Raw genomic sequence first — 26,524 nt, forward strand, 5'->3', positions numbered from 1 at the left:
TGATTTTCTCTCTTCCGTTTTCTCTTTCTTTTTCTTTGTTTTATTCTCTCTCGTCTCGAGTAGCAATCGTTCGAAGCACTTTTTTACTTTGTAATCCAAGAGAACTTTTTTGAATGATTGTTCTACTTTTCCAACGAGAATCCCGTACGGATGGTAAAATTGAAATCGAAATAAATTTTCGAGTTTTAATGCCATGTGTTGCTGCACACATCTCTTCCCATCGTTCCAGAATTCCCATATGAACAAACTTTCCTATGATCGTGAATATATATTGTTTATTAACTGGCATCTACCTTGAATTTGACGATATTAATTTGAATCTCATTTCTGTGAATTTGTTCAAACGAATTCTTCCTATTTGATGATCGAACAAATTTCCAATAATGAATTTGTTTTATTTCACTGCATGAGTCATCGGTAAGCTGTAGATATACCTATATTTAAAAAAAAAAAAAAAAAGTAATCAAATGTATTTATTCATTTTTTTCAATTAGTAATATTGTGTAGTCAGTAGTAATATTTCATGTATAAATAAATAACACCCTTTTCAATTTATTTTTTATTAATAATTCCGACACATTATATTTTTTGCCAATTAAATAAAATACTATTAAAAGAGTAATAATTTAATTATCAGAAACAAAAGCAATGAAAATTCAATAAAAATTGTTACCACGTTAGATATATTTTTTCAAGCAATAAACTTTATTTTCTTTTCTCTGCGTACACTCGATTTTTCTACTCGTTGCTTCAATGTAAAGTTCGTTGTCGTTCAAATATTATGCCATTATTTGCTTGCATTTTTTTCTTTTTTTTTTTTCATGTATATTTCAACGAATGCTTGAATTGTTATCAATTTATTTTATGCAAGAGAGAAAGAAACAGGTATAGAGGAAGAAGTAGAAAAAGCTGGTCAAACGAACGTTGTAATTGGATGCAAGCCAATTGTCTCGGAGGAGAATATTTGTTTTCTCAGAGAACTCCTCGTAAAAACGGCATAAAACGATTTAATACGAGATGTCTTAAACCATTTTTCATTGACGATGGCCACAATTTTCCCTACTAGATTTTGTCATACGTTCGGCGTATCGCGTATCGTTCGAATCCATTGCAGAAAAAGACATAAACTTAACACGATACTTACAAACGTTCTTCCAAATGATGACTTTACGAGTTTTCGATAGGGATCATTCACATTTTAACCCCGATATCTTCTTTATAAAATTGAAATTTATATATATAACAAAAATCAATTTAAATTTGCTTAGATAAATTGATAATATTATTTTATTGACAATAATGACTGTTTTGAAAGATTAATAATATAATAATTCTATGAACAATAACGTAACAACTTGATATAAAAATGAAGATAAATTATGACACCTCTATCGCATATTTTATAATTTATCGTACATTAATGGCATATAAATATCTAGGTCAATTTTTAACACTTCCATATTATTTCCTTTTCATCTTGAAATTGTTAGTCAACATTGAATAGCAATGTAACGTGCATGGATACGAGGCGACATTTTTTGGCAAGATTTTTGATAGTTGACTCGTTTCTTATACGATATTTTTCTTTCTCACTCTAGCTCTATTTCTTACTATTTCTCATGGGAGATATTACGTTATATCCCCCTCCCCTTTCTATTTTCTTTTCTTTCGGAGAAAAAAGATACTACCTACACAATGACACTTCTTTTTTCTTTCTTCTCAAAACCATTCCTTGATGTCAGCGAAGATAAATCGAGAGATTTACGATATTGAGGGCCAACCCCAAAAGTAGTAGAGAGAAAAGACAAAAACTTGGCTTATGAAGGAAAAAAAGTCTCGATAATATGTAGTTTTAAAAGTGTGTGTGATATTATATTATATTATATTATAATTCGTAATGAAGATAAAGAGTAATGGATTATACGTGTATATGAAAGAAAATTAAATAAATGTATTATAATAATTTAAATAAGATTCAACACACACACACAGGAATTAATCGACGATACTTTTTCATTTAGATTCATGATCGCTCAACTTCGTACTTCTTCATTCTTTTGAAATGAATATACGGAAAGAGCATGAAGCTAACCAATCTCTGTATCCTTTTAACAAATTCAGACTTCTCGAGGGAAACGTTTCATCTAATTAAGACAGAATAATTAATTATTTCTTATTATGCGTATACTCTACGGACACGCACTATATCCCTGCATTATGGAGACGTTTTAACTCGAAAGTAACATTTCGATATTTAATCGAAATTCTCTTTTACCATCACTGTCTCTGGCAATTTTAAATTCTCTCTGTTATGATTATATACTAAAATCAATGTGAAATGTATCAGTGTTTTAATTAAAATCTTCAAGCTACGAAATATAATAGAAATTCATAAAGGATTAACAATAATATCCACTTAGACATTAAATTAGAAATTAAATTAAATTAAACAAAAAAAACAATAAATAATCTATTATAGTAAATTTTTAACTTATTTTTTTTCACAATTTTGTTAAGTTGATTATCCTTTTTTTTTTTATATTACGTGACATATACCATAAAATACAATAACAAAAAAATAAAACGCTTTAACAATCATTAATCGTAATGAAAAGTATATTGAAATGTTATTAGAATAAAACCTAATGAAATGTCAAATATGTTGTAGAATTTTACAAATAAAAAGATACAATACATAAAGAAAAATTAAAAGAAAAAGTACAATTTTTATAGGTACACGTATGTGACAAGCAACCCCGAGGCAAAAATCGAATGATTATTTTCGTTTCAAGAGAATTTGCACAGTTTCCTCTTCCCTACGAATTTTTATTTTTTGGTATTAAATTCTTGAGCGAAATTAACGCGTATACCACGACATACCGCGGAACGATTATTGTAGGATGAGATCGAGATAAAATTTATCGACATATATATTTCGTACGAACCCGCAACAGTTAGGAACGATCGACGAAACGCATATATGTATGTCCAGTAAAAACGAATAGTCTCGCAGTTGTGTCTGTTCTCACGTGAATCGAACATGGGTGGGTTTGTGAATAAAATGTAATAAGTAAAAAATTGAAAATTTAATTAACAAGGATAGCTTAGCGAGAAACGTTCATTTAATTCTATTTCTCTCTCTTTCTCTTAATTATATTTTTTTATTTAACATTATGCATATATTATAATATATTTGTTTAATACTTAAATATATATCTCCAATTATTTATTATAATAAATTGTAGAGTTAATTATTTATATATATATATATATAAGGTTAAAGATATTATAATCTTAATTATTAAATTAAATAAATTTAAATATATTTTTGTATTTAATATATCAATATCTACATTGATTTTTTTTATTAACTCGAAGAAATTTCTAACAATTGATCGTATCTCAGATTGATGATTTCTTCGAAAGTAAATTCTTTGAAACGTAGAAGACTAGAAACTAACGTGAAAATGGATAGTCACTATGTGTCCATACTTTGATTAATAACCATATCTTTATAGGACGCATAAGCGACTTGGAATATCGACAAAATGATAGATGATAGAAATACGTTTGCAAAAGTACAGCGAATTCATCGATCAATTTCTTTACTATCGTAACTATTCGTAGATAAGTTTTTCAAATGTCAATAATATTCTAATGTATTTTACGTATTTTGTTAACATAAAAACTTACAAATTTTCTTTCCTTTTTCTAGAGTTTTCAACAAGTACGATTAATGTTCATTTCGAGATTAGATGTTATTATCATTCACTTGCCGTGTTTACGATTTAATTTGGCATCGCGTTTGGCACTATAGCTAACAGATGTTACGCTTATTATTCATTTCTTTCTAAATCCGTAACTATTATCCGTAATTAACAGATTTTTCATGTTAATTTCATTGTTTCCATAAACAATCACTTTATGCGTTTTCTAATGGTAAAATTAGATTATTATCATCAGAATCGTGATTATTGTCATAAACAATAATATTAATAATTTCAAAAGTTAAACTATCTAACTTGTATTTAGATCGGTATCACGAGCCCGACTTGTGATTTTCAGGTTTGCTCTGTACGTTTTGTAATCACGAGTCCCATGCAACAAAGGGTTATTACAAATTAGAAACTAATATTATGCTTGATTGATATTCTTATTTTACTAATTGGAATAAGCAAGTTTACGACACTTAAATAATATTCTGTATATGTTAAACAAATGTCCGAGTTGACTAAGAGCCAAGTTGTAACAACACACCAAAGTCTGGCTCGTTTGCGACCTTGTTAGAAACCTTACAATAGACCGCCAATAGTACGCGTAACAAGGTTAGTATATCTACTTCGTTAATCGGGCGCGGTCTGTGTAACAACTCTATATCTTGTTGCAAAAAGGATTTCAGTAAATATAAGTATTGTTAATCCATGAAAGATTATACGAATTATTATCGTTAAAAAAATTCAAAAAAAAAAAAAATAATGATCTATTAAAAATGAAATAGAAAGATTAGTGATACAAATATGTTTTATAAAAATATACATGTAATATCAAATAATAATTAATTTAAAGAAAAATTTATTAAACTTTTTTGAAAAGCTTTTACGTGTTAATTAATTTATTTTTTCCTACACGTTTCATCGTTAAAAATGAATACATCTCTATTTTTTTATTCTTTCGTCGTCTCGTTATTTAAAACGTGCTCGATGGTTTACCAAAGGTAAATAAATAAAATTTCTTTTCACGATACTTTTTACGTTATCTTGAAATTATTCCGTTGCATTTAGATCGAAAACTTTTTTTTTTTTAATTGATATAACATTCATTTGTACGGTTTACTTTATGACATTTTATATATCATATACAAATACCAACTGTATATGAAAACATCATTTATTTAAAAAATGAAAACAAGTAAAATTATCTTATATATATGTTACTACTATTTACAAAGTCAGCTATGTATATCAAATATGTTTTTCAAAAATTGAAGAATTTTATCATTTTTTCTTTTTTTAGTAGAGATATTCTACTGACAGCTGTCAGTTGTATTTTTTAATGATAAATAATACGTTTTACCTTTTCTTTCTTTTTTCAAATTTTGAAAATGTTTATATAGCTTCACGTCAGCTAACAGATTCCGAATGAATCACAATGTTGATTTTAGATTGAAAAATAAACGATTCATATCTAATGGTTTAATAAAACTAACTTGTACAAAGGCATTTGAACATCTTTCTCACTATTTCTATCATTATTTTTCTTATGATCTAAACAATAATAATATCAGTAAATAATTCGTAGACAAAAGACTTTTGGCACGCGTGTTATACCAAGTAGAATAGCCAAAAGATTTGATTTTATTATTCTTATTATCGCATAGAGTTGACCTACGTGCAAAACATGACGTAGCTCTCTCCCTCTCTCTCTTTCTCGTCTTTTGACAAGCAAAGGGACGATGCAAATTGCATCGAGAAATCACAACCGTCCCAAGACCGAGCTCTATTAATAATAGATCGTATTAATAGTGCCACAGTTCTATAGATAGTGCCATCAGGTACCTAGGCTTGCAAGCTGGTTATGGACGCATCATTAGTACACTTCAACTGAGTCTCTCATTTTCACGGCGGACTTCAAACATGAACTCTTGTAACTTTGACGCACCTATTTGACCTATGTAATTGATTAGCTAAAAGAATTATGATCATTTACATGAAATTTCACCATAAATTCGTGTTATAAATGATTCTCTTGCAAGAAACTTGTTTGAAAAGAGAATTACTATGTTCGATTTTCTGTGTTCTTTTCGTGTCAATGAATTAACGTTAAAATTGTCAAACGTATAAAATGAATTCATTATTTTGTTCCAAGTATTCGTCAAATTGGCGAATGTGTTTAAAATAGATCTCGATTGTTTTAATATTAAATTAATAATAAATATTCAATTTTGCAAATTTAATGTTAAAACATTTGTAAAATATTTTTAATGATATTTTTAAAAGACTTAAAGTATACTTGCTAATTAAAGATATATACATGATTCTATGTGTTGTATCTTTTATATACAAAAACTTATAAAATGTATTTGGATTAATATATTATTAATTATATGAGATTATTTTGGCATTTAACTTTATAAAAATAAAGATTAATAATAAGAGATTGATATTATAGTTTGAAATTTTATTTTTCAATATAAGAAACCAAAGAAAACAAATAGGATCTTTATTTCTACGAAATCCAAAGTATTATGAGAAAGATTAAAAGATTAGATCTCTTTTAATCTTGTCTCGAGATTTAACTTGATTTACATACATATAAACCAACTACGCTTGGTGATTATCGATTTTCTTTGGTCGTAGTAGAATCAAACCTGTTGCTACGGTCTGTTATGTGTGAGAGTAAGTGAAATAGACAAATTAGACTAGCAAAAGCACTTGTCTATGAGTTCGGACTAAACCATCGTCCACACTTATCTAGTAAATTTAGGTACACGGATAGATTCAAAAGTGAGTTTAAGCGTATGCATTTTCCATATATAAATATATATCATATTTGTGTTGAGGACACCCAAGGCTAAGTTAGAGAAAATGAGTCGAGCTTAAAAAGATTAGAAGAAACGAAGAATGAATTTGTGTGTGTATGTGTAAATATATATATCTATATATCTATTTTGGAAATTGGCCAAGCAACGTGCGCCTTGAAACTTAGAGTATTGATCTCGCGAAATCTTATCTGAGCTTACTGGCTCGTTCATCCATTATCGTAATTCATCGATGCTCTCTTTAATGGAACCTCCTGTCACGATCTATTCTTATGAATTAGATCATTAAAAGTACGACATTTCTACGTTTTCTTATTGCCAATTATACTATAATACATATTTATCATCTTTTAAAGTGATGAAACATTGATTTAATATAAGCATATTTCATCGTTGAAAGAGTGATGCTTTATTATCTTTTCTTTCAAAACAAACAAATAAACAAACTAATGAAAAATAATTTGTATTGATGTGATTTCATTTGAAAACTAATATATATCACATAATTGAAAATATATTACACATTTAATTCAACAGATTACGTCTCGATCGAGAAATTATGCAATCACGTTATTAATTTAAACCTAATGAGCTTGTAATTGGAAACGAACGAATTGAGGAATAATCGATAAACGAGATTTCTCTTTCACCCGAAAGATTAAACTTTAGTCGAGTAAATAGTAGATACGTGGGATACGTGGGATGAAGAAAAATTTAGCTGTTCATCCAATTTTAACTTTATCTCTTTTTTCTTCCTTTCTCGCCTTTATCAAAATTTATCTTTATTTCCATCTTATATATCACTGCAATCGAAGTTTCTCTTTCTTTTATAAATGTAAGTAGATTATATGTACATATATATTTATCTACCTATATTTGTCTTTTATGTTCTGGGTGTCATGTTCGTTGTTATTTTAACCCTTTAGCCTCCGAGCCAAATTCTTTAGACGATAATTCAAAAGTAACATGGTTTCTAATTGGCTCTTCGTAATTGGCATTAGTTATATGATCTTGAAAATGCATTTGTCAACCGTAAATTATCGAATACATTTTTATACAATATAGAATTTCTTTAAATCAAATGTTTTTTTTACATATCTACCTTTCCCTCTCTCTCTCTCTCTCTCTCTCTCTCTCTTCCACTTTCATTTCTCAACGAATTTCCTAATCCTTCTCTGAGTACAATATACTCACACCAAGATACGAAGGCCAAGTGCAAATACTTCAGCTTGAGTAAGGTCGACGGCTAATTGCCAACTAATTCGCACTTCTCTTTGCAAGTGAGAAAAGAATTTTCTTGGTTTATCAACGTCTCTTCTCACTGTATTTCACCTACCACCTTCTTACTTCGTCAAATTAGGTAAGCAACATGATTCAACCCAGAGAAAATTGTTGCTATTGACTTTGTGAAAATATTTTTCTGAGATATTATTCTCTTCTTCTTGGATACACAGTATAACTCTCTCTCTCTTTCTCTTTTCTCTTTTCTCTTTTCTCTTTTCTCTTTTTTCTCTACCGTCTATGTAAAATGAAATATACTGGGATATACTGCGATACTAAGAAACATCCGAGTTCAGATAATTATTTGATCTTTTGATTTATTTTTCTATCTTATCGAGATACACTGTCGTCGTTGAATTATTGTTTGCTTTATTTTCCGTGGAAAATGTTTCAAAGAATAAAATCTTGCTTTTTATTTTATCCAATGATGATCATACAATTTAAAAAAAAAATATAATTTTCATCCAAAATATATAAAGAGAAAAAAAAAATTAAATATTCGAGCAAATAGATTGTTTCTCGGTATATGTAAATTAAAAATAAAAATATAATTACGATAATAACTTAAGTATTTGCATATCATCAAAGAAAAAAGAAACAAGTGAAAAATAAAAATTTAGAATTAATTTTTATAGCGGTTCTCGTAAGTATACGTACGAGGATAAATTGAAAAGTTTTGTGTCTCGATAAAAAAAAAAAAAAAATGAGTGTTTGTTAAATAAAAGTGTCTAACCGAAAAAAGCAAAAAAAAAAAAATTAGATTTCTATGTTAGACTTAAGTTTTTCAACCCATTCATGAGTAACCCTAGTTTCAAGGAAACATTAATGAAAAGTTTGATCTTCAACATGAAAACTCGAACACGTCCGTCCTATAATATGACTACCTGATAGCTTCAATCACTGTTAATTGCTCTTTAACATACTTGACTAGAAAGAGAAAAGAGAGAGAGAGAGAGAGAGGGAGTCACGTATCCAACATCGTTGTCGTGATTTTGTAGGAGAAAAGGACTCTTTCGTTTTCTCTTTTATGGTCGTAGCACGTAGACGTCGCATTACGCGACTGCCATACTTGTAATAACATTGCATAAAGTGCAGTATCAAGCGCTGGTTAGCCTGTGGTACGAATAGTTAGATGTCCTCTCTTTATACGTTTAAATATCATATTACGATGGAACAGGCTACGTTAAAAAGTACTTTTTTTATCGTTAAATTAACGTTTAATTAACATAGACGACCTATCGGAATCAGTTTCTTGATGTTAACGAAAAAGCAAATTGGAATTTGATTCACTAATTGAATCTTTGACTTGTGTTATTTCTATTTTTTGTTATTTTTTTTTTTTTTTTTACTTCAACGATAGATCTGTTGATAATCACGAAAGTGGATTAAAATCAAAAGTTTTATGATTTATTTTATAATATTTGTTCTACCGAAAATTCCTGTTCGATAATTTCATCTCAAGTTTCAACACCTACGAATGTATTGGATTGAAACATACATAAGTGTCTCTTTTTATCATTTTATCTCTACATATGTGCTCTTCTAAATGTACTGAAACATCTTTGGAATATTGAAGTTCGTTCGTATAAACGTATTTATTGATAAAATTCATTTATGGCATTGCATTTTATATGAATTCCAACAAAGTAGAAATTTTGGGAATGTTTTGGATGGAGATACAGTTTTTGATAGAAAATATAGGAGATGATTCGAAAAGTCTGAACAGTTTCGAGATTAATAACAAGCCACACTCTAAAAAAATTCAACTCAATACAACTATTTCAGATCATATTCGAAAACTTGTATTGATGTAATTCAAAAACAGACTGAACTTTCCATTAGACTTAATATAAATAATTTAAATCCAAAGTAAATCATAAAAATAATTTTTTTTTTCAATATTTTAACATAGTCCACTGTTTTAATTACCAACACACATATAAGTACAAACATATCCAATTTCTTTCCATTTTAAATATTATTGAGATGTGTAGTTTAAATTTTATCAGACATTTTTTTTCTTTATCTCTCTTTTCTGTTTTGCAAAGATGCCGTAAAAAGTACTTCCGTAAGGGAAGAAAAAAGTAGAAAATTTAACAATGCTGTTACGCGTTAGGGAGATAAATAAAATTAAAAACGAGGTCGATCATAACGTGCTACGAGAGACAACGGAGCATATGCACGTAAATGGAACGCAATAATACAAGAAAGGAAATTGTAATGGGTCAAAAACGTAAAAGCCTTTGTAAAATTTTATCGGCAATGATGTTATACCAAACTACGAAGAATATCTGTGTATACTCGTATTATAGTCAAATAGTCTAAAATTTAAATCAAACTGGTATATCTTGAGAGATATGAAAGACAAGTCTCGAAATATTTCGAAATATTTGGAGGAAAATGATTTTTAATAATGTGTCAATTGCAGGGCTGATTATTGGAAATCCCAGGGACGAAAATTTTGTGACTTTTGTAAATGTTGGATCGCTGATAATAAACCGAGTATCGACTTCCATGAGGGCGGAAAGAAACATAAAGAAAATGTCTGCAAAAGACTCAAAGAGATACACAAAAACAGCGCAAAGCAGGCAAAACAGAATAAAAAATTCGAGGACGATCTAAAGAAGATGGAAAATGTACGTAATTATTATTACCTTTTGTATAAATATAACAAACAGAATTTAACAAAACAACGAATTAATTAATTAAAAAATTCTTAGTTTAGCTCTATATATATATATTAATAATTGTGTGTAATTAATTCTTTTCTCGTAGGCTGGTATGGCTGCTTATCTCAAAGATGTTGAAAATAATACAAGAGATATGACGGCTGACAGAATAATAAAAGAAAAACTAAACCGTACAGAAAGTCAGAAGGTATGTAACATTTTCTTTTTTTCCCCTTTTTTATTTCCTTTTTTTAAGTCCTCATAGAAAAATCAATTTTATAAAACTTTGTTTGTACGTAGATGCCACAAAATGCAAATGTGATGCCAGCGGCTGCACCGGAAACAATGCCGAGATACAAGCAGAATAATTATCGACAAGTGAGTATATAAATAAAATGTATTATTTTACCGTGATATTAATTTATTTCAATGATGGTGGATTAAAATCGATTTTCTATACGAACTATAGTATATGAAAATTACGAAGTATATTGATCGAAGGCATTTAAAAAAGCTATGAAAGAGAAAAAGAATCTTGAAAGATTTGCCCATATAAATCTTATTTTGTATTTTGTTAAAGTCTTATTTTATTTATCTTATCGTTAAAATCGTATACAGTTCTCCCAAGAAATTGATCCTTGCGATCCAATGGCTTTGACAAGGTTGTCGCATGCGAAGAACCAACAGAGTGCTAGCTTCGAGAATAAAACTCAAGGGAAGAATAAAGCTTGTAAAGGAAAAGGAAAAAGAAAAAAGGCCCAAGAGGACGATGGAAGAAGAAAAGCCGTCAGAAAACTTTGGTACGAGGCTCTCAGTCCCGAAGGATACACGTACTACTGGCACATAGAGACTAATGGTACGTATATATATGTACATGTAGATGTGGGTGTGAGTATATGAGTTTATAAGTAAAGACTACAATTTACTACTTTCTCATTCAATTGCTTTTGTATTGAAATAGAAAAGAAAAAAAGAGAACATAATTACAAAATATTTTCATCTTTTACATTTCACTAGAATCAGTCTGGGAACCTCCAGAAGAGGGTTACATGACATTGGCCGAACAAGAAGAGGAAGTGAAGGAGCAAGCTCTTCAGGAAGAATTTCTACAGCAGTTAGAAAAAGAAGATGAAATCAAAAAAGCTAATCTTATCGAAGAACAAAGGGCTAATGCAGAACGAGAGAGAATGAAGGAATTGAGAAAGCAACGAGAAATAAAGCAACAAGAAACAAATCAACAAGAAATAGAACCAGAAGAAATAAAGCAAGAAGTACAAATTAAAGAGGAAGAAGGAGAAGAAGTCGTTGTTAATCAAGAGTCAGTAAAGGTAGAAGAGAAACCTTACAGAAGGGATTATAGTATTCCAGAATTTCAACAGCCTTATGGATCCTGGGAGACCGTCAGAGTAATGTAAATATTTGTTTATAAAATGGAAACTTTTTGTAAAAATATTTGCTTGTTTACTTATCTGTTTTTCTCTTTCTATATATACATTACCTTTGACCTGTAAAAAGAAAAACAAATTATTTCCACCATTTGATGCGACCCTTGTAATAAAGTAAATTTGCTCTTAGGATGTTTAGTATATAAAACGAAAAATAATGAAATTATTTCAAGTGGTCACAGTTTCTCATGACACCATGTACAAATATATATATATATATATATATATAATATATTTATTTTTACAGAGAAAGGAAGCCTATAGATCTTCAATTACCGCAGCAAAAGCAAAAAAATTTGCCTATCTTCGAAAAATCTGAACCAGTTCTGCCACAAAGAACCTTCAAAGAAAAAACTGTTACATCTATATTGACGAAAGATAGCGATGAAGAGGATTCATTGCCAAGCACCTTCAAAAAACGAAAGATAGGAAATAAAAACGTACGAAAGAGATTGGACGACGATTGATGCAGCTATATGAATGTTTCAAATGTATTTCAATTGATAGATAACGAGAATGCTCTTTGGACGTATTCTCTAATGAAAACTTGGAAAGAACCTATAATAATATCACATTGTAATAAAAATAGAAAATTAGACATTTTTTTTCGTAAAATAATTCCCATTAGTATGAATACTTCCAAAAACTATATTACTTATTATGTTTAACATAATATTTAGACTTAAGGCTTATGTAATAATTTGCATATGTATAATATATACTTGTGTATACTAAGCTCTTCTTAGGCATTTAATTAACGAATAAAAAAAAGTTAGAGATAAAAAAAAAACAAAATAAAACGATGCAAATATAAAATATGTATTTATAATTACTGCCATTGTAGATTTTTTTAACCACATTATGAAAAACATTAAAATAATCACTGCAACACCGTATTCAAACGTTTCAGTACAAATATTATTGAGCGGCAATATAATATTGTTTCAAATATAGCAAGAATTTTTCTTTACCATATGAATATTTTTTTTCAACATCCTTTAATCACATCTGTCATATCCTACATACTCTATACACATATTAACAATATAAAATACGACTGGTAATTATATATTATATATTGTATATATAACTTATAGTATCTATAATATCTATCATATTCACACACACATAAGTATCTATGATATTCTGTCAAGAATAAAATATTTTTTGTATACAGAGATCGAAAAAATAATTCATAAATATCGGTCAGCCGATTAATACATTCCATATATAATAACTAACGTAGCACTCATTGCACAGCCTCAATTTACACTATTTCAACAATCTTTCATTTTCACTTATCCAAGGATTCGTGAAAATCTATCTCTCAAAACGTCCATTTTTTCCAATTATAGCGATCTCTAAAGATCATCATGCAAGTATATTCGATGAGATCTTAACTTTAGCAGTTGTCGAATCCCAAGCATCACCCCCATTTAATTCATTCAAAATATCTTCTCGTGATCGTCCCTTCGTTTCTGGTACCAAAATAAAAATGAACAAGAAAGTGCTAATACAAGAAGTACCCAAAATAAAGAAACATCCGTACATGCCAAATATTACAACTAGATTCGCGAAAAATTTCACTACCATAAATGCCACGATCCAAACAAAAAAGAGAGCTACTGTAACTGCCAGACTGGAGATGTCCCGACTGAATATCTCAGAGGAAATCACGTATGGTCCAGGACCCAAGCCCAAACAATAAACGATCATATATATTGATAAAGCTACTACCGGTATCCAACCAAATGCAGAAATATCATAATTTAATTCTTGAAGGTAACAAAAAGTACCAAGAACATAATGGCAAATGCACATCCCTAGAGCGGATATTAATAGAAGAGGTCTTCTACCAGTTCGTTCCATTAGTGAAGTGGATAGATAGGATCCTACAACTTGTATGGCACCTACGGTGATTGCAGCTGTATTCGGTGATAATGAGCTTCCTGATATACGAAAGATCGTTTCCGTATAACTTATCTGTAAAAATAAAAGATTCATATTTTGTTAAATTATTTTTTGATAATTAATTTATATATAAGTCAAATTTTAAATAAACAGTTTTATATATATATATATATAGATTTATAAAAAGAAAAATAATTCTTATTTATAATTGTATTTACTTATAAATTAACTTAAACATACATTAGATGAGTCATTTAGGAAAGAACGATTTCATTGTTTTCAAACGTCATCAGTACTTTGTATCAGATAACGAATGACGAGTCAATGTTTAAAACGCGACATTTATTTGTTAAATATAAGGACACTTGCAAAAGATTTATGCTTCCTATCGGGATGACAACACACATTAAAACAAATTTAACAAAAGTTAAACAAATCACATTTCTACATTAATTCCTCTCTAGATAATAGTTATCAAAGCTCGCTCATTAACAATTTTTTATTAACAATCTGTAAATACACTTACCATAGCAAATATACCACATAGTTGTTGACCAGCAAAAAGGCCTAGTGCGATCACCAATCCCTTGATCGTTCCTCTATCCCTGAAGAGATCTGAGAAACCAATGGATTTAGTTGATGTTGCGGCTTCCTTCGTAGCAATCTGCAAACGTAGTAACTCTCTCTCCACCGTCAATTGGTGTCCCGCCCTCAGCCACATCAAAGACCTGCGATAGAATATTCATACCTACGTTTCGACCGAAACCTGAATATTTATAATCACCCTCTTTCTTTCTTCTATCGATAGGATAAACTCTAAAAAAGAGGTATCTAGATTGATTAAATACCCCTAGGTATCTAACAAATACTCACCTAGCAGCCTCTCGAAGTCGATTGTGACGAACCAAATAAACAGGTGTCTCTGGTAGGAAAATAAAACCTCCAAGGTAAATCAAAGATAGCATGGCGATGCAAATATTAAAGATCTTGAAAGGCATAAAAGCGCCTAATATGTAAGCTATCAGAATTCCAGTGTTCAGCATCAAAACTAGCAGACTACCCAGCATACCGCGTATTAAGTCGCAAGATATTTCGGAGACGTAAAGTGGTATTACAAAAAGTGCACCTGCCCCTCCAACACCAGCGAAAAAACGTGCGATAAAGAGATGCATTGAACTGGTTGCAAAAATTGTTAGAAAAGAACTAATCACGAAAGGTACAGCAATCAGATAACCGGTAAACTTGCGTCCAAGTTTCTCTGATAACGGACCCATCATCGGAGTTGTTATAGTTCCCCCTAAACACATAATTGCACTCAGCCAAGAAACTTCTTCATCTGTCATAGCTATTGTTCCAATCGGCGAATTTTCACTTTGTAATTGAGGTGCACTTGGGGATTGCCAACCAACCATTGTCCCATACGCCATGGCTGATAGATTCACTATAGAAACAAAATTACACAGACTTTTTCTTTCCACTTACATCAATATCGAATTTTCTTCAAACTTTTTCTTAAGTTTACTTTATCTTTAACCTTATGTTTCTTTTATTTTTATATTTCATTTATAAATCAAGAATCGTCAACAAGACGATCGCAAAAAATTTTTGGTCGATCATAGCCGACATTAATAATTCTACAAACTAATCCAATTTTACAAGTTAAAGAATTTGTGGAAAATTTTTAAAAATAAGTCAATCGAGAATAATATAATCGAAAATTATAACCAAATGTAGCGAAAATATTTATTCTTATTTTAGATCTATATACTTATGTTAATTAGCTATTTTATATTTAAAGTTAACAAAGATACACACCAAATTATGAATATATGATTGGAATTAAACAGATGAAGTCTCCCCATTAATGATAAGATAAGAAAATATAATAAATATTATAAATCAAATATCATATTGGTTTATGACCCCTTCCCTCACTTTTATTTATTAATACATTAGACAAATATTGGAATGTGTTTAATATCAAAATTTTAGTAGGTAAATCGCGGCACATTTTAAGAAAAAATAGTCGATCATATAAAGTTCGTTACCCTTGTCTTAAATATATATATATATATATATATATATCATATACTTTTTTCTTACTTTGATTCCTAAAGTTAAATAAAATAAAATAAAAATTTAAAGTTTCTCGAACGACACTCACCCACCATAGCTGCTATAAATTGTCGAAACTTTCCTGGTTCACCCGTTTGTTCCTTGATCTCTTTCATTGTGTTGAATATGTATATATACAGAGAAAAACTGGATGATTTTAAATATACGATATAGCCGATTTAAAATAGTTTGATTAAAAAGAAAATCTATTTTTTTTTAATTATCAAAATATATAAGAGCAATTGATTCAAGAGATAAAAATCAATCAAATCAATTCAAATGATAGCGAATTTATTAATTTATTGTTTATTATATTAAAATACTAAAAGTAAATAATTATTTGATTATATAAATTAATGAATTATTCAATGAATTCTTCTCTATGTTTCCTAACCGAGCAGTTTGCTTAGCGCGCTTGTTGAGACGACCTGTACGTCAGTTTATACCGATATCGACAACCCCTCGCAACTAAACGCGCGCGACTTTTTATCATCTCCCCTCGCTTTTAAATATACGTAAACGTGTCTTCCGCGCATCTTCTTCTTATCGGTTCTATCGTCCACATTGAAATTTGTTATTTACATTCTCTCAATCGAAATTATTAAGATGAACGATATTTACTCTTTCATTCTTATTTCTTATTTATATAAAATTACGATGTTTCTTGGATATCTCAAAAATTCTCTTATGTTGTAACATTTAAAAATTTTCCATTAATATGAATTTGGATAAAGTTAATTTAAAAGCATTAAAATTGAATACAAAACATATAGATATGTATTATTCCAATAAATTTATTATAAAAATTAAAAGTATATTTCATCTAAAGTATTAATTGTTTTTTATATCTCTTTTTTATTACTTACAGAAAACAATAAATAATTGAAAATTTCAACTTGGAAGCATCTTAAAAGTTAAGTTCAATGAATTTTATAAATAAAGTAAGGCCAACATAAAAATTGAAAATGATTAATAAACGGACATTTTTCTTGGGAAGCTTCTCTGGCTAATGAATTAAAAATAAAGAAAGTTGTGCTACGATAACAGGAATCTTGAGAAAGGACGAAAGTTTCTTGATATTTAATACAAGATTCGAATAATTATTCTTTAATAAAACGGATGAACTTTTATTATTTTTATCTAACTTATTCTTGTTATTTTTAAAATAAATAAGATATAATTAAATAAAAATATATATCAAGAAAATATTGTGCAGTTTTAAATGATGATTTAATTACAATTTTAATTGTATCATATTATTCAAATGTAATTATCATTTCTGTGTATATTATATTTTTAATAATTTATGATGCAAATATTATAAGACATTTCATGAAATAATTTGGCATAAATATCTACGTTAATGACCAAATTAATCTTTACTTCATTGATGATACGATTATCATCTGATAATGAAAATTAAGGAAAGGACGCATTTGTATTTATACTATCCGTTAACTCGTTACTTTGATATATTTATAAAAACTTGTATCAGTAATATAAAATTCAAAATAAAAATATTCTAATTGCAAAGCATACTTAAAATGACATGATGGCAAATATTCGTTATCTTTTAGATAAAACGTATTTAGTGTTTGACAAATATCTTGCAAGATATTTTTGTTAAATCATATTTTAAATTATGTTTCATTTTTCATTCTTTATTTTCTCTCTTTATTTTTTGTTTTTTGTTTTTACTTTTTCGTCTTCATTTTTAAACATTTTCAAATATCTTCGATAGTACCGCACTCATAAAATACAAACACGAAGGATTTCACGGCGCTTGTTTTAAATCAATTCATTTGAATATCCAACAATGAAGTTTGTCGATGATTTATCGTTGAAATGTTCCATGGTATCCTAGAAAAAGTTTAATTTACGAGTTACTCTACAAAGATTATTTACGACTCGAAAACAGGTAATTTTAACGAATGGAAATATGTATAAGAGAATGTGAATGTTTCGATAAAATTTTCAATTACTCGCACGATTCGCATTGATAATTTTTCATCAAATTTATCATTTCTATGGATTACGCGGGAATTTTCAAATTTCTTAAATTGTTTATATCGATTAAAACGATTTACAAGATATATTTAACAATTTTTAATGACACACACCATCTACTCAATAAATAAAAATTATTAAATAACAAAAGGGAAATTAAGAAAGATACTTATTCGACGAATAAAATATCAGATCAAAAAGAATTTTCATATATTATGATACCATAGAAATATTCCAAAATTATCACAAATAATCATTTGTTGTGTTCCACTGTATTACAAATTTTTGATAAATAAACTCCCGCGAAAGAAAACTTAAGTGTGGCCTTGTCAAATCTCCTGACTCAATTTCCGGGCACACTTTCGCGAATAACTATGAAATTGATCTGAAAATTATTTGCCGAGGAAGAGCAAAGTAGAAAAACGTGTAAAAACGTCAAAACCTGTATGTTCGCATCGTGCCCGGCCCAAATCGATACCAAGCAATTCTAATCAGCTGATCTTCTCATCCCCCTCCCATTCTACTAGTTTCCATTCATGACATACAACACACCCTAAAGGTCGCCAACTGTCAAGAAACAGTTGCAATTCGTGATAGAAGGTACGTTGATAATTATCAAGAATACATTTTCGATTTTTAATCAAATTTTATCGAAAACTTTAGTTATTCCTATTTTGTTTAAATTAGCACATTCTATTTGTTAGAGAAATTTGTGCCAAATTGAAGAAATCTATTTTGTACGAAAAATGTTAGGTTACGATTTCTTTGTTCAACAAAAACATTCGAATAATATTACTATAGTGTATTTTATGATTATTTTAACGATATTTAAACTATTTTTAACATATTAATCTTTCTTTGTTAACAAAAAATTAATATTACATACATATGTATTTATAGTGAACATTGCAGCATTTGTGGAGCATGGCATGGCACTGCAATGGTGTGACAAATCGAGATATGGTGTTAAAGTTAAAAGGTAATGTAATGTGTTTAATGATTAGTAAGAAGTTTATATTAAATTCAATTACGTTTGTAGAATCTGGTATTCTAACAACAATCAGAGCAGAAGCTGCTATGCTCGCAGTAGATAGAGCAAAATATTGTCATGAAGCAGATCCTTATCTTGATCGACCTAGAAAAATTGGTTACAACGTTACAATCAGTGCTCCACATATGGTAAGTAAATTGTTTTTTCTTTTGTCAATTTAATGAGTCATAGATTACGATATTACTGAAATCATATTGTGTTGATGTTATATACTTAATCAAGATGATATTAATGTGTATAAAGTTGTTAAAAGCCCATCCTAAGTATTCTATGGTAATAAGAAGTTAAAGCAATGTTAATATATTGATACTTATAATTGTCTTCATACTTATTATTTACATTTTAAGAGAAAGACAATTGACAGGACCAAGTACGTAAAGTTTTATCAAATTTTAATAAATATGATAATTGAAATTGTTTTGCTGAATCTATTATTTCTAGATTCATTTGATATTAATTATAAATAATCTAAAGTTCATAAAGTTAACAATAAAAATGAGAGGAATCTAGTAACATTTCATCAAAAGGGTATCAATTGAACTCTATTATCATTCTTTATTGCTTGTTAAATAGATATCACTATTTGAGATTTTCCACAAGCACGACTATATATATTTTATACAAAATACTTCATTTATAAATGAACGTTTTGATTTGATTGTATTGTTTTAGCATGCCTATGCATTGTCGATGCTCTCCGATCAACTGTTTGATGGTGCTAAGGCATTGGATGTTGGTTCAGGTTCCGGTTATTTATCAGCTTGTATGGCTTTTATGGTTGGTCCTCGTGGACGAGTCATCGGCATCGAGCATATTCCTGATCTAATAGAAGTTGCTACAAGAAATGTACGGGAGGATTGTCCACATTTTCTCCAAGATGGCCGTCTTAAATTTGTTGGTAAGATTATTAAAGTATTCTAATATATTTCGTTTATTCTACTACGTGGAAAAGAAAAGGACATTCTTTGATGATGATTATTATTTTGAATAACGGAAACTAAATGACATCCCTTTTGTATTCGTTTGAATTTTGTATTACCATCATTACATGCATATCTTTAGAAAGTCAAAGGTCTAGTTAATAGTTATAAAAAAAAAAATCTAGTTAAAATGTGAAAACCTCGTAATCTATCCACGTGGAGTAGGTATTACCACGAAGAATCAAACGGATCTCTGTCCATCAACTGTGTGTCTTTGCTGTAATCATAAAAGATAGACTGGAGACTAACGACAGATCATTGTGAATGCGACTAGTGGGAGATGGCAGATTGGGACATACCGCTGATGGGCCTTACGATGCTATACATGTAGGAGCTGCAGCTGAAATCCTTCCACAAAAAGTATGAAAACTGACAAATATCTCTAGATTTGACATATTTGATTATAACAATTTTGTGTATATATAGTTGATAGATCAGCTAGCTCCTGGAGGTCGGCTTATCTGTCCTGTAGTTGCCATTGAAGGTTTCCAAAGATTTCAAGATTTACTACAAGTGGATAAGAAAGCGGATGGATCTTACACAAAACAAAAATTAATGCAAGTTTCATATGTTCCTCTAACTGATCCTAATACACAATTACGTAACTGAAGTACTTAGTAAGTTTTGCTATAAGTTTAAGATAGCAAAATGCTTACCAGTAATCGTTGATATTGGAACCACTGTGCTACTTTGTTTTACGCATAAGCAAATTATAGAAGCAGTTGCCCCTTTTTGACTGATGGCATATTATTAATAAAATATATTTTACTTACACCTTCAGTGTTATACTCTTGTTCCTTATGATATTAATTTCTCAAATATATATACATACAATAAAATAAATAAAATATTTCTGATTTAAAATATTGTTTAGAAAATTATTTTAAATAGTGCTGGTTACTTTAATTATTTCAAATACTGCTTAATACTAAATTTACCATGATCGGTCAAATGACTGATTATAATATTTTTAGCAGCATTTCTTATAAATTATAATGGTATTTAGTGAGCCAAGAATTCTTATTGCATAAATAATACATTTTTTGCTATACATGCATCATAAAATATATGATTTTTTGAAGAACGGCCTTTTGATCTGCTGTGGTAGAAATAGATATACGTAAGGAGTATTGGTACGTTTAGTGTTAATAAAATTTTTTAAATTAAATCTCTATGCAATATACTTAAATTATTCAACAATATCTGAGTTGTATAATATAATTATACAAAAATATAAATCACATCATAATATTAATTACTCTGAACTCATCCTATAAGGAATCATTTTTTAGATAATTAAATATATAGAATTATAAAGAAACAAAAAGTATACTATTGTTACGTCATAAATTATTAAATATATGTAAATAAATCTATAATATTCGGTTGACATGGTTCTTTTGTAAAACGAATAGAGCGCCTTAAAAGACTATAATAACCCCAAGTGCACTGTAACAAAAACGAAAGTATATCAATCGATGCGCGTGCGCAGATCGATTATACCATGAACTATATGAAGTATATACTTAATGTAAAATTAATGTTTAAATGTTCTATGTCCCCATGTTATCAGAATAATAAACAATTGATTTTTAATGTATGTTGCTTAATGCATAATTTACATGAAATGATGTTTTTTTAATATATATATATAAACTAAGTAAACTTAATCATTTTTTAAAGTTTACTTTTACGTTTCTTATTACGAATACATTGTTTACTTCTATAAAACATTTAAAAAAGCGTGATAAATTAGTGTAAGTAAAATTATTTAATAAAAAGTTCATTTGATGTTTGATGAGCATCATTTTAGTAACTATATGGTTTTGAAATTACAGTAGTAAATAATACTTCGAATACTGCATAGTGTCCAAGATGGCTTCGCTCACGGTTGGACAAGTTACTCGTAGTGTTCGACCTCTTTTGTCTTCTAATCATGTTGAAGCACGTAGAAGAGTTTTAGCACTTTATAAAGCCTGGTGTAGACAAATACCTATTATGCGTATGTGGAAAAATATTTCTCATTACTAATTCATATGTTTACTTAAGTTACAACTTTGTTACTTAACCTAAAAATTCCTATTTAACTATAAGAGAATGATTAACATAATTCGAAATAAAATTATGTATTCATTTTGATTATATTGAAATCAATGTAAATAGCTTTTTCTTTAAACAGTATAAGATTTTTAAAAATAATATTAGTTATTCAAATAATCTCTTATGTAAGCATACAATAACAAATATATATATATGTACAGAAAATGCTTTTTTAAGCACTTATAACAAATATTTATCCTGTATATTTTTATTTATATTACAGTTCATGAATATGACATACCATATACACAGAAGCAATGTTTAGAAAAAGTACGCTCAGAATTTCTACGGAATAAGTATGTGACAGATGTAAGAGTAATTGACTTACTTATAATCAAGGTAATAATAGTTTATTATACTTTTTTTTATTGATATTATTTCATTTAATTGTTAATATTTAAGTATTTAAGTTTTTATTTCATTATTAATATTTAAGTATGCAATATCTAATAAGAGAAATTTATTATTGAAATAAATAAATGATTTAATAATTTTAAACATTTGCAACTATTTTAATTAACAAGATAAAATACATTATTTTATTAGGGTCAAATGGAATTGCAGGAGATAGTAACTCTATGGAAACCTACAGGAAATCTTTTAAATCACTTTAAAGACACATATAATCCAAAACCAAAAGATTTCTTGGGTAAATTCTATGCTGGTCACGAATAATACAGTAGAACATTTGTGACGGTAGTAAAATTTAATTTATGATTGTAACTGTTAGATTTAAAATTCTATATAAATTATGTAAATACATACCAAATTTATTAGATTCGATATCGATGTATCTCTTAAAAAAGTAAAATAACGAAATAAATAAAGAATATGTTGCTGTTATTTATAAAAAAAAAAAAAAAACATAAGAGCGTGCATTATTTTAAAAGTTTCAAGTTTTTTAAATCTATTTTTATATAAGGAAATATATTTTCTATTATGACACATTTTCCCTATGTATGTAAGTTTACATTTTTATATAGGGTAGAAATTCTATTTAATTTACACTTTGTTTTTGTATCGATATATTATTGTTCAGTTATGTACATTTAACAACATCATATATTACTAAGCACCTTAGGTACAATCTAGTTCACTTTTCACAGCCATACAGATAATTTGCTTCCTTTAGTGAACAAGTTTAAAATTATAGATATACATAGATATACACGAGTGTGTACATAGATATACATATCATATACATATATACATATACATATACATATATATATATATATATATATATATATATATATATATATATATATATATATATGCAGCAGGTAATTTATGTACAAACACCATATGTACATACTTTAAACATGAGCATGGAGCAAATTGAACGATGTATGTGGAAGACGTACGTATACTCCAGCTGCGTTAGCCTGTTTTCTTCTATGCGAGAAGTTTTAATACACTAACTCATAAGAGATCGGAACGATCTTGCGCTTCTTTATACTTTGGTTAGAACGATATTTATAAAATAGTTTCTTGTCCCTATTGCGTACTCAGATTAAAAATTTTAACAGGCAAGGCAACAGTCCTGCGCTACATAAGTCACTTTCGGCATCGACGCTGACGCACAGTTTAGTACGAATTATAAAATATCTAGGTAATAAAAATATACACTTTCGGTAACTTTCACACGCACATATATGTATATACATACATGCATACATATATATGTATATATATATATATATAAATTTCACGTACATAATCTAAAAAAACATGGCAACAATTAATCATGCTTATGACTCATAAACATAAATATACATTATACACTTTCGTTCTCGATATACAAGATTCTTCTATTACGTCATCATAAACTTGTTTCCTTTTAAAAAGGAGAAGCGTAGTAAGGATAATAAAAACAATTCATTCAAACTATACTCTCATGCTCTGACTGTATATCATATCCAGCAATAACACCCCTTCTTAAAGAAACATCGCTGTTGGGTATTCCATTACTATTAAACAGACTAACCAGCCAGCTTTTTATTGAATTTCGTGCTGAAGACTTTTTATCGGGAACATTTTTATCACTAGGATCAGGTGTCACTTCATCCAAAGAGCGCCAACGTTTCCCCTGCACTATTTCTCCTATACAACCACTCTCGTCACCCATAAGTAGAGGAGTCTCTACATCGTTTGACGTTATATTAACGTGAGGTATAATTATCATATTGCCATTCGGGTAATTATTATTCAACACTTTACCAGCAAGATCGGTTTTTAAGCTGGTCCGTGGACACTTGTCACAATTTTCCAACGATCGAAAACTCTTTCTCAGTTCTTTCCAACAAAAATTCTCCTGTTCGAATCTTCTTGTATCAGTGTCGAATGGAAAAGGATCTAACGAACGAGATTCTCTGATAACTGTTTGAGATGGATAGTCGCTAGTTGTTGAGGAAGATGCAATTATCGATAAAACTCTTTCATTCTCAAGCAGTTTTGGTTTAGCATCTGTGAAAAAATCGTCGAGAGCAAGCTTGATGTTAACAGCTCGATTTTCAATTTCTTCTTGAAGAGGACTATTTTCCAATGTACTTTTGGATATGCTATCTGATAAACAAAGTGGAGATCGTTCCAATTTTCGACTAAGGAGAGATTTTGGTATTGGACTCGATCCACCACCACATTGTGAGGACGAATCATCAGCAGTTGGACGTGGCACGCTAGATTGCCTTCGACTGCCAGCACCTAAAACAGCTAATAATGATGCCTGACGTGAATCAGGATTAAATTTTGGACTTCTTCTTGGTCTGCAGAAAAGTGGTGGAAGATCACCAACGTCCACCTATAAATAACAAACTTTCTAATACAAAGTTACGAATATATTATTATAAATATTTAAGTGAACAATATAAGATAATAATTATAAATGAATTCTTTATATACCTCTCTTTTCTGAATAGCTTTTTCTGTAGCTCCTGTAAGCCAATAAGTTTTCACTTCGCCTTTTCCTTTCATATTTACTAAACCACGTTCTTCGATAATATAACCACCTATTTTATCCAAAGCATCCTTGCATTGACTACTAATATGAATACGTAATGGTTCACCGTTTGATTCCATTCTTGATGCAGTATTCACAGTGTCACCAAATAAACAATATCTAGGCATTGTTAATCCTACTACTCCTGCGACTACAGGGCCTGTGTATACATTTGTTTGTAAAAAAAAAAAAATAGGTTTTATATTATTTAATTTATATTAGTTTCAATGTAAGATTCTTATTATTCGTTATGTATTTTGTTTTACCTGTGTGAATTCCAATACGAAGTTTAAGAGTTTCCTGAGGACGGTGAGCTATTGTGTGATGCTTGACCGCATTAAGTAATTCCAAAGACATAGATGCTATTTCTCCGGCATGCCTGTTTCCATTTTTTATTGGTAGTCCTGACACCTAATTAAAAATAATCAATTATGAAAGTAAAATATTTATTAATAAATTTAATATCTTAGTATATTTTACTCACAACCATGTAGGCATCTCCTATAGTTTCAACTTTGTACACATCATATCCTTTGATTATGCGGTCGAATATAGTATACAAGTCGTTGAGAAAGTTTACAACCTAAAAAAATGATATAAAGTTTGCTAATAATGTCATAAAGTTACATTACAAAGAATTCAATTATCTTATATATACTTGGAAGGGTGTACTTTCTGCTGACATCGCTGTGAAACCAACAATATCGCTGAAATATATCGTTACCAAATCGAATGCTTCAGGTTCTACTCCTATACCATTTGTTAAACAATTGGCAACTGGTCTGTACAAAATTAAACAAAAAGTGTATGAGAAATGTTGTCCATTGATAATGATAAAAATAATTATATATCAAGTGATCCAATAATTATTATTGTTCCTAATATCTTCATTATTTTTTATTATATAGAAAAATACTCGAAATAAAGTTACATTATTTCATTTAATGGTGAAAAGAATTTGTTCTTGAGATTATTTTTTTAAGATTTCAAGCTTGTCGGTATTTCTCGAAATACATTACGATAAATTATTCGCGATTATATTTTTATCGCAAGGGCAAATGCATACACGTGGATTATTGCGCTTGGGATAAAAATGAAATCGTAAATATGCAATTCACCTTGTATTATTTATCTTTTCCGTTTTTTATTGTTTTTTAATTTACATACAAAAAAAAAATGGACATAGCTTCATTTGTGTGAATTATTAGACATTGTTTTAAAGTGCTATGAGAATTTAATATTTTTCTACTTTGTTTCTCATTTTCTTTTATTCAAAACTAATTTACGCAAAACATATGATAGGGTTTTGTTTTAGAAAATATCAATAAATCTTTTAAAAACAATTCTTTTTAACATCCAATTACAATGCCCCTCGAAATAGTCTTTCGCGAGTATTTTTTCATATAACTAAAAATAATAGAAACATTAG

General features: G+C 28.9%; 5 protein-coding genes across 25 annotated transcripts in view; 3 read left to right on the plus strand and 2 right to left on the minus strand.

The window, feature by feature from the left end:
* LOC107064069 (uncharacterized) overlaps window positions 1-12,765 on the plus strand; it is a 42,358-nt gene extending 29,593 nt beyond the window's left edge. The window contains exons 1-7 of one of the 2 annotated variants that reach the window (XM_089178302.1): window positions 6,364-6,503; window positions 10,248-10,455; window positions 10,595-10,696; window positions 10,789-10,866; window positions 11,107-11,344; window positions 11,506-11,899; window positions 12,181-12,765. In XM_089178302.1, the coding sequence (XP_089034428.1) occupies window positions 10,447-10,455; window positions 10,595-10,696; window positions 10,789-10,866; window positions 11,107-11,344; window positions 11,506-11,899; window positions 12,181-12,400 (1,041 nt within the window). In that variant the 5' untranslated portion in view covers window positions 6,364-6,503; window positions 10,248-10,446 and the 3' untranslated portion in view covers window positions 12,401-12,765. Of the gene's footprint in view, window positions 1-6,363; window positions 6,504-10,247; window positions 10,456-10,594; window positions 10,697-10,788; window positions 10,867-11,106; window positions 11,345-11,505; window positions 11,900-12,180 lie in introns of those variants that run through there. The other variant, XM_015316338.2, reaches the window with a different exon arrangement.
* A 147-nt stretch (window positions 12,766-12,912) lies between these two features.
* Window positions 12,913-18,498, minus strand: LOC107064071 (facilitated trehalose transporter Tret1). 5 transcript variants are annotated; one of them, XM_089178298.1, is made up of 5 exons: window positions 18,409-18,498; window positions 16,009-17,819; window positions 14,718-15,285; window positions 14,371-14,572; window positions 12,913-13,916 (listed from the first exon to the last, which is right to left on the minus strand). In XM_089178298.1, the coding sequence occupies exons 2-5, from the start codon at window positions 16,073-16,075 to the stop codon at window positions 13,305-13,307; spliced, it is 1,449 nt and encodes a 482-aa protein (XP_089034424.1). In that variant the 5' UTR covers window positions 16,076-17,819; window positions 18,409-18,498; the 3' UTR covers window positions 12,913-13,304. The 5 variants fall into 5 exon arrangements, with proteins under 5 accessions (XP_089034424.1, XP_089034427.1, XP_089034426.1 ...); XM_089178301.1 differs by having other exon boundaries at window positions 16,009-16,068; window positions 18,409-18,471; XM_089178300.1 differs by lacking the exon at window positions 18,409-18,498 and adding an exon at window positions 18,189-18,329 and having other exon boundaries at window positions 16,009-16,068.
* On the plus strand, window positions 18,495-20,771 carry LOC107064072 (protein-L-isoaspartate(D-aspartate) O-methyltransferase). Of its 2 annotated transcripts, none has more exons than XM_015316343.2 (6): window positions 18,495-18,566; window positions 18,879-18,945; window positions 19,006-19,145; window positions 19,690-19,915; window positions 20,272-20,357; window positions 20,424-20,771. In XM_015316343.2, exons 2-6 carry the CDS (start codon window positions 18,891-18,893, stop codon window positions 20,604-20,606), a joined length of 690 nt encoding a protein of 229 aa, XP_015171829.1. In that variant the 5' UTR covers window positions 18,495-18,566; window positions 18,879-18,890; the 3' UTR covers window positions 20,607-20,771. The 2 variants fall into 2 exon arrangements, with proteins under 2 accessions (XP_015171829.1, XP_015171828.1); XM_015316342.2 differs by having other exon boundaries at window positions 18,504-18,566; window positions 18,867-18,945.
* An 842-nt stretch (window positions 20,772-21,613) lies between these two features.
* Window positions 21,614-22,927, plus strand: ND-B14 (NADH dehydrogenase (ubiquinone) B14 subunit). Its single transcript, XM_015316344.2, has 4 exons — window positions 21,614-21,754; window positions 21,836-21,999; window positions 22,321-22,436; window positions 22,644-22,927. The coding sequence occupies exons 2-4, from the start codon at window positions 21,873-21,875 to the stop codon at window positions 22,770-22,772; spliced, it is 372 nt and encodes a 123-aa protein (XP_015171830.1). The 5' UTR covers window positions 21,614-21,754; window positions 21,836-21,872; the 3' UTR covers window positions 22,773-22,927.
* A 178-nt stretch (window positions 22,928-23,105) lies between these two features.
* The window catches only part of LOC107064074 (receptor-type guanylate cyclase Gyc76C), an 80,511-nt gene continuing 77,092 nt past the window's right edge, over window positions 23,106-26,524 (minus strand). For all 15 annotated transcript variants that reach the window (XM_015316349.2, XM_089178294.1, XM_015316347.2 and 12 more), the window contains 5 exons: window positions 25,754-25,877; window positions 25,580-25,678; window positions 25,362-25,506; window positions 24,999-25,255; window positions 23,106-24,897 (listed from right to left, as the gene is read on the minus strand). In XM_015316349.2, the coding sequence (XP_015171835.2) occupies window positions 23,980-24,897; window positions 24,999-25,255; window positions 25,362-25,506; window positions 25,580-25,678; window positions 25,754-25,877 (1,543 nt within the window). In that variant the 3' untranslated portion in view covers window positions 23,106-23,979. The remainder of the gene's footprint in view (window positions 24,898-24,998; window positions 25,256-25,361; window positions 25,507-25,579; window positions 25,679-25,753; window positions 25,878-26,524) is intronic.

This window comes from Polistes dominula, unplaced genomic scaffold (assembly GCF_049000335.1).
Source record: "Polistes dominula isolate Pdom_NZ unplaced genomic scaffold, Pdom_raw_medaka contig_77, whole genome shotgun sequence".
NCBI lineage: Eukaryota > Metazoa > Arthropoda > Insecta > Hymenoptera > Vespidae > Polistes > Polistes dominula.

Coding starts and splice junctions, on each gene's coding strand:
- LOC107064071 (XM_015316341.2), bottom strand. CDS start 18,223: ATGATTATTTGTGATAATTTTGGAATATTTCTATG. Junction 16,107..18,188: donor AATTTTGGAATATTTCTATG/GTATCATAATAT, acceptor AAAATCATCCAG/TTTTTCTCTGTATATATACA. Junction 14,573..14,717: donor CGACTTCGAGAGGCTGCTAG/GTGAGTATTTGT, acceptor ATTCTATCGCAG/GTCTTTGATGTGGCTGAGGG.
- LOC107064072 (XM_015316343.2), top strand. CDS start 18,891: ATGGCATGGCACTGCAATGGTGTGACAAATCGAGATATGGTGTTAAAG. Junction 19,146..19,689: donor CAATCAGTGCTCCACATATG/GTAAGTAAATTG, acceptor GTATTGTTTTAG/CATGCCTATGCATTGTCGAT. Junction 20,358..20,423: donor CTGAAATCCTTCCACAAAAA/GTATGAAAACTG, acceptor GTGTATATATAG/TTGATAGATCAGCTAGCTCC.
- ND-B14 (XM_015316344.2), top strand. CDS start 21,873: ATGGCTTCGCTCACGGTTGGACAAGTTACTCGTAGTGTTCGACCTCTT. Junction 22,000..22,320: donor TAGACAAATACCTATTATGC/GTATGTGGAAAA, acceptor TTTATATTACAG/TTCATGAATATGACATACCA. Junction 22,437..22,643: donor TTGACTTACTTATAATCAAG/GTAATAATAGTT, acceptor TTATTTTATTAG/GGTCAAATGGAATTGCAGGA.